This window comes from Medicago sativa, chromosome 2 (assembly GCF_051527215.1).
Source record: "Medicago sativa cultivar Bolivia chromosome 2, Bolivia_mono, whole genome shotgun sequence".
Classification (NCBI taxonomy): Eukaryota; Viridiplantae; Streptophyta; class Magnoliopsida; order Fabales; family Fabaceae; genus Medicago; species Medicago sativa.
The window spans coordinates 69,649,129-69,657,427 of NC_140750.1; the positions used below are offsets into that span (position 1 = coordinate 69,649,129).

General features: G+C 32.0%; 1 protein-coding gene across 1 annotated transcript; it reads right to left on the minus strand.

Moving 5' to 3' along the window:
• Positions 1–3,227: 3,227 nt before the first annotated feature.
• LOC146950167 (ethylene-responsive transcription factor ERF024-like) lies at positions 3,228–4,077 on the minus strand. Its single transcript, XM_085741548.1, has one exon. The coding sequence runs from the start codon at positions 4,047–4,049 to the stop codon at positions 3,387–3,389; it is 663 nt and encodes a 220-aa protein (XP_085597674.1). The 5' UTR covers positions 4,050–4,077; the 3' UTR covers positions 3,228–3,386.
• Positions 4,078–8,299: the final 4,222 nt, after the last annotated feature.

The window sequence follows — 8,299 nt, forward strand, 5'->3', positions numbered from 1 at the left end:
ATGATAAATTACTAGGATTCATATGTTTTTTGCATTTTGAACAAATTGAACAGGATACTAAAAAATCTGAAGCGAACCATTTACAACAAAAAAACCATGAGTGTTATATTGTCACTTTAAAACAATTCTCCAATCAATTTCACAACACAGACATATCATTAGGACCCTCAATTGCATATTCAATCAACCAATTTATCACAATTGAAGTTATCTAAAAAAAAATCCAAATTTCAAAACCCTAAACCAAAGATTTTTAATTGATTACCTTGGTGGTAGATTCAATGTCTTTGAAGGCTTTTGAATACCCCTTTGTGGTTGCACGACGTCGGAGGACGATGAAGTAAGGTGGATACGGTGGTGGTTTATTGCAACTGATTTTTGGGATGGAGAGAGAACTAAAACGTGATTGTAGATGGTAGTGGATAGGTGGCGAGAGTGAAGGTGGAATGGGTTGGGTGGTGGCGCGGTGGGGTTTGGTGGTGGTGCTGCCGCCGGAGTGGATGAGAGTGGTGGAAGTGGAGGAAGAAGGGTTTTCTAAGTTAAGAGAGGATAGTTTAGAGAGAAGTTTAGAGAGGTTAAAATGTGTAAATGAGTGAGTGAGGGTGGTTTGGGTCAGCTGGTGCAAAAAAATAATATGAGGAGGTTCAAAGTGCAAAAAACATAGGGGTATATGTGAAAAAATTTAATTTTGAGGGTTGGCAAGTACATCCCCTCAGCACTATGTGCCTCCGCCACCGGATGTATATGGTCTTTATTATAGACTACATACATTATTTAATGAATGAATCTAAAATGCAAAGTTTTATTTATAATAGTGACCAGATGGTATACTAACGTGTTTGTTTACTAAAGGGTTTTGCTAAATGTTGAATATACCTGAATGTAGTTCTAGTTTTCATATGGTTGGGAAAATGAAATATATGAATGTGATGTCTAAAAAGTTAGAGGGTGACAAAATGTCGGAGCAGGAGATGCACGTGCAACACATGTGATAATATTAATAAGGGGTATAATTGTGAAACTATTATAAGGGGTATAATTGTGAAACTAAGACTATGTTTGGCATGACCAAAATTCCATCTTATACTCCCTTTTTTTTTTGTGGTGTCCGGAGTTTGAACCCGAACTTTGCAAATATTATGCATTGTCCCTACTAACAGAGTCAAGTTCTCGGGACAAATTGGAAAAGAGGGCAAATTGGAAATAGAAGGGCAAATTGTATTGAATATTTATAAGAGACATGCATGGGATCGTAGATATTTTTATTGTGAAGGATATGTGAAAGTAGACTTAAAAAAAAAAAAAAAAGATATCCCCACTTAGAATTTTTTTTTTTTGAAAGAATCAACTTTCTTGGATATGAAAAATCAACTTTGAATACATTTATACATAAAAGAAAAATTTAGTAATAGTTACATACTATTCTTCAGACAAATTTATTTTTCTAACAACTCTTTTTAATATAAGTGATTTTTGCAAATCACTCATATCTTAAGGGATACAGAGAGTATCAATCAATTTAGTTCCTCAAATTTACAAAAGAGCAGCTCATTCTATTAAATTAAAGAATATCAATCAAACGTAATAAAAAAAAAATATCAATCAATGTAATACCTCGATCAAAATGTTTATGTGATAAACATCAACCACTATTAGAAAAAGAAAAATTAAGGAGAGAAATTAGTGACGGAATTAGAGAGGGATTTCACGTTTTCCCTCTCTAAATTTTCCTCACTAATTTTTACTTTTTTAGTAACCTGAACCAATAAATGACATACACATTGAATTAAATAGTCTTTTGGTGCATCTTAACAAACATAGAATCTTTAAAATTATGGTGTAAAAATTTAAAGGAAAATGCTACTCCCTCCGTCCTAAATTATGGAGTATATATATGTCGCTGTAGAAATTTTTTGTCCCAAATTATATGTCATTTTACAATACCAATAATGCATTAATGTTATTTTTTCTATTATATCCTTAACTATTTATTATTCTCTCTTTTTTCAATTCTTTCATTTATCTTTCTCATGTTATTTATTAAGGACAATTTTGTAAAATAACTCATAATATATATTTCCCACACAAAATTAATTACATTTATTAATACGTGTGAATGCTCTAAAAGTCATATAATTTGGTAGAGAAGGAGTAACGAGTAAGAAGATTAAAGTGAAATCTTTATATTGAGAGAATTGTGTAATCAACACATCGCAACATTATAAAACAATTTTTTCTCCATAAAATTTATCAAGTGTTTCTATTTTTGAATCCTCAACAAAACATAACCCAATTTTAAAAAGAGGAATGTTATTTAAACAATCTTTTGTTGGGACAACTTGTTGGACAACCAAAATATACAAAGAAATTTAGGTAGTGGCTACGGGAACAGGTCAGGCCGCCCGACAGGGGCCTAGCCTATTTAAAGCCTAGTCCGGCCCAGCTCGTTTAATAAGAGGCTAGGCTCAAGCTTTTTATAAAGCCTATTTAATTAAGCATGTCAGGCTTAGGCTTACAAAAAAGCCTATTAAGCTCTTTATGCCGGCCTATTGAGCCTATTATATATAATATCTCTTCCATATTGATATTGTTGAAGTTTATTTTTATAAATTAAAGAATTCATATGATTTGGTTATTTAGTAGTATGTATATTAGTGTGATTAAATTTTTGTAAGGTTTCGTTATTTAGCAGCAGACCTTCGTGTGTTTTAGGTCTTCATAAGATTTGTGTTATTTAGTAGTAGGCATATAGGTGTTGCTAGGTCTTAGTGTAAAATAAACTTTTAAATAAGCTTTCAGACTTCACCAAGCCTTTCAAAAGGTCATGCCAGACCTGAAAAATGATCCTATGACGGATAACAGGCCAGACTCATGCCTATCTTTTTAAGTAGGTCATACTTAGGTCTTACAAAGCCTCGTCCGACCTAACCCATTTCCACCCCTAGTAGTGGCACGAGAACCAAAGTAATAGAGAAATAAAGTAGAAACATAATGTAAGCATGAGAGAAAAAATTGTCACAAAAGTTGTCAAAAAATTGTTGTTCAAATATCATTTCTCTTTTAAAAAGGACCAAGTCATCAATTGAAACTTTTTGCATTCTAATTACTCCCATCGCGTTCGTATTTATAAGACTTTTTTCTCACTTTTTATTTGTCCTTAAAATAAGACATTTAAAAAAAATCACATGCATTATAATGATTTCTTCGCAAAAAAAAAAAAACTCCTGTTTAATTTACATTAAAAAATATAAACACATTCTTTTTCTTAGTATATTAATAATTATGTAAAACTAGCACACATTTTCGATAGATTTATTGCTTCAGCATTTTTTAACAACCGTAATTTTTGCTATATATTCTTATAGTAAAGAACAGATGAAATATATTTATTCCGTCCATAGTGTTAAATCCATTTCACAATCAACAACATCCCAATCCAATGCACTCTTCATGGAGGGTGGTGTAATAAGCAAACCCTCAGCCATGCTATCCAAAAAAACTGGCATATTAAACAAAACCTCCTCATCAAAAAACATTGCTTTAGACTCATCATCATTATTATTCATATTCTCAATATTATCACCTCCTAAAACCCTAATTTCTTGGCTCTTGCATTCCACCAAGCAAGGCTTAGTCACAACACTCAAATTGTAAGCAAAAGAAGAAGAGGTTGTAGTGTTTGTGAATGCCTTTGCAGCTTCTCTTATATCTTCAGGTGAAGTCGATTTTGAAACTGGAAGAAGAGAAACCGAATCAGGGAAATTGAACATTGCTGAAGTACCATGAAGTGCTAGAACAGCTACATCATGTGCTATAGCTGCCATTTCTGGTGTAGGGTAAGTTCCAAGCCATATTCTTGATTTCTTCTTGTTTGGTTCAAGAATTTCACAAACCCATTTGTTTCCATTATTTCTTTGGCGAACTCCTTTGTAAATTGGGTGCCTTGTCTCCATGAATTTCTTTCTTCCTGTTTTTGTTTTTTTCTTGTGTGAGTTTGGATTTGATGGAGAATTTTGGTTATTATTGGATGGTTCATTTTCCAAGTTCATTCTTTGATACGTTAATACATATAATGAATTTGACTAATGAATTGTTGAATATACCTGAATGTGTTGGGAGTGGTATTTATATGGAATAGTTATTCTAGTTTTCATGGGTGGAAAAGTGAATGAATGAATTTGATGTCTAAAAAGTTTGAGGGTGACAAAATGTCGGAGTTGGAGATTGCACGTGCAACACATTGATGCATTGTAATTTTGTTGCGAATTTGAAATGGTGGGCTAGCTTCTTTATTTTCAGACCAATCGTATGTTAGATAGGCACATGATTTTTGTTGAACTTTGACCTTTAGTATAAAGTCTACTCTCACATATGTATTCAATTCGATTTGTCCTATTTTATCATAATACAGAGAGAGAGGGGGGGTATAAGATACTCCTTCCGTTCATAAATATAAGCCTTAATTGCAGTTTTAGCCCCCTAAGAAAAAAAACTACAAAACCGTAAGTGAGGTGCCACGTGTCATTTTTTTTATTTTTTTTTTACCTTGGGGGGCCAAAACCGCCACAATTGCAAAACTTAGGGGACGGTTTTGTAGTTTTTTCCTTAGGGGGCCAAAATCACAACTTTGAAAAAATTAGGGGGCTAAAACTGCAATTAATCCTAAATATAAACATCAATTTATAAAAAACTGGTCCCCTAATATAAGTCTATTTTTAAACTACTAGATATATTTTTTTAAAAAAATAAACCTTTAATCACTAATAGTCACACAAGAAAAAACAATTAGGGGCATTTCTGTGAAAAATGGACAAAAATTATTCATAAAAGAGTCTTATATATAAGGACGAATGTAGTATATTTATGCATAAAATAGACACATTAACTACACTACTTACATTTTTTTATAAAAGTGAAATTTATTACAATAAGTGCTTATATTAGGGACTAATGGAGCAGTATTTTTGCCTTGTCAAACATTGTCTTATAGTATCGTCCCTGAATGTGTAACTAATAGTCACAATAGTCCTTTAATTTATTCTTTTCAATGCCTGGAGAACTATTTTGACTAACGAAGTGCACAATCATAGACCATTTTATAATTCTGCTACATTGAGAGAATATTGTGACTACTCGTTAGAAATTTGAAGACAAAAATGATTATTTTTCCATTAAAAAACCAATAATAAACGGCGTATTGACGTTTGAAAACAACAAGTAAATAGAAAAGATGCTACAAATATGATAATTAAATAAGAACATAGTAGTATATCAAACCATTCACAATATAATAAGAGTCTTGCTTTTTAAGACTTGGTACCCAAAAGGTAATTGGAAAAAAAAGGTATTGGGGAGAGATGGTTAGTGAAGTATTCTCTCTTCGACGGGACCATCTTTTTTAATATTAAAATTTAAAATATAATGATATAGAGTTATTTTGGGATGGCAAAATGGGTTGAATCCGTCGGGTTAGTCCGTTTAACCCGCCATTTTTTACGGGGTGGATTGAGATTTTGAACCCGCCTCAAGTAGGGTGCCCGCTCCGCCTAACCCGCTAAAAAGCGGGGTGTGACGGGGCTGGGGCGGGTTGGCCCATTGGGTTGATATGTTAAAAAGAAACTCTCTTTTTCACTTCTTTTTATTTATAAGTCACAATCAATTTTTCAATTTTCACCTCCATATATTAGGGAGAAAAATTCAATTAATTTTATCACTTTTGTTTTATGATTTTAGACTTATATTTTTAACAATTTTTTTTTTTGAAGAATCTAAACTATCCCACCTAAATTGGTACCGAGGAGAATTGAACCTGAGACCTCAAGGAGGAGCACACTCCCAGATCCCAAGCCAATACCACCAAGCCAACTTTAACAATTAGTTAATTTATAAAGTTTTTATTTTCAATGTCTTAATGATTTATTATAGAATTTTAGAAGATGTAATTTATATGTTTGAATAATTAATTAATTCTTTCAAAAAAATGTTTGAATAATTAATTATTTTTATATTTTAGTGGAGTCATTAGTTAAATTGGCTTTAAATTTAGATATTTTTACATTGTTTATTTGAAGATTTTAATTAATAATTAAAAAAAAATGACGGGGAAACCCGCCAACCCGCCGGTCTGCCATAAAACGGGGCGGGGTGAGATTTTCAACCCTATTTCTCTAGTAGGCTCGCCCAGCTCCGTCCCTTTTTAGACGGGTTATTGATGGGGCAGGACGAGCGGGTTGGCCCTTTTTGCCATCCCTAGAGTTATTGATACTATAGAGATTAATAATTCTCGTTTAAGTTGTATGAGGTGTTGAGTTAAGGGATTGAATGTTTATTAGACACTGCTTCCTATGATCTTTATTACAAGATAAAATTCATTTTTTAGATTCATTTAATAAATGATGCATATAGTCTCTAAAATAGACTAAATACATCATTTTTTTGAATGAATCTAAAAATATATTTTTTCTTATAATAGAGATCGGGTTGGGAATTATATATATAGGGGTTGGGAATCTCTCTCTCTCTCTCTCTCTCTCTCTCTCTCTCTCTCTCTCTCTCTCTCTCTCTCTCTCTCTCTCTCTCTCTCTCTCTCTCTCTCTCTCTCTCCTCTTTGCCAGACCCTAATCGTTACAACTTTTGTTCTTCTTTAATCTCAAGAGGGATGATTTAGCGTTAATTTTGACCCAAAATCACCCGTCAAAATTGATTTTTATTTTTCTATTTTAGTTAAGTAAATGATTTCCACATATTTTTAATCTTCTTTCGTTTGTTTTTGTGATTTCATCGTTGTCTGTGTTGATTTTGTCTTTGTGCAGTGTGTTTTTTTATTTCTCGTCTTAGTATGATGTTTATTTGATTCAAGTTAAAAGAGTAGTTTTGATCAAGTCTAAATCAAATCAATAACTTTGGTTTCACCAGCGTTGCAGATCCGAATGCATTGGTATTTTGGAGATTTTAGTATAGTCATATTTGTGGGCATATATGTACACTGTCGTTTTAACATAGATGATGTGAGTTTGTTCACAAATTCATCATTTTTTAACGACTTTGAATTTGTATTGTTTCGATTTACTTTATTAATTTGAACGAAGGAATATCATTTATTTTTTTAAAAAAAAAATACTATAAACAAATTATGTGTATAAAGTGTGACATATTGTGCCACACGAAGAGAGAGAGTGTGTTTTGTTTATGGTCGGTTTTGCACTCACCCAGAAATAGTTTACGTCAACGTTTGATCCAAATGCCAACTGAACTATCAAAAGTGCTAAAAAGGAATGAAAAATTCCGGCAATAATAGTACATCAACCAATGAATTGCACGTGTGCTTTTGACTCTTATTTATGAGGTAGTTATTCTGCTAAAGTACAGTTTCGTTTGTCTAGCTCCTTTTCCAATTTTGACCCTTCTTGTCAAGAGTGATAGAATCAAACTTTGAATGATCAAAATCAAGCTCTAATACATTTTTTATTTTCTTATTTTATTTACGCTTTCAAAAAAAAATGAGTATTTGTTTTAGTCTTTTATTCCTTTTAAAAAAAAATATTTTGGTCATTTATTTTTTGAAGATGGAGAAAATGCTAATTTTGCTATGTTAGACTTTTAACTTCTTATTTCTTTAGATTCTTCAAAAAAAAAAAAAACTTCTTATCTCTTTATCATAAGTTAGGTGCGCTATCCAACCTTTTTTTTTTGAATGGCAAAATATAATATATATAAATAAAAAGATAGAACAGGAACTGTACAAATACACCAAAAGGTCGCCAAAAGACGCCTACTCAAGGACCACATAGGTGGACCCAGCCCCACAAACGAGGAAGGGAAAACCACCCCAGAGGCACCAAACACCAAAAATAAAGTACAAGAAAAGAAAAGAGACGCCGAAGAGACGCCTCCCAAAAGGACCCGCCAACACACCGCCAGAGACGGACCTGAACAAGGCATGGTGTGGCAAGTGTCACACCAGTTCAGGTCCGATTTATTTTTTTTATAATTTTGTTTTGTTCGATTCATTTTATATTTTTACTCGTATATTAATACAGACATCTAATTTTTATTATGCTTGTACGTCTGTCTATATTTTTACTCATATATTAATACGAAAACATATTTTTATTTAATTTATATACGTGTCTATATTTTTACTTATATAAGAAAACCTTTTTTTTTTTTAATTTATACATGTGTAAATTTTAACTTGTATATTAATATGAAGACCGATTTTTATTTTTAATTTATACGCATGTCTAATTTTTACTCATAGTTAATACGAAAATAAATTTTTGTACAATTTGTACATATG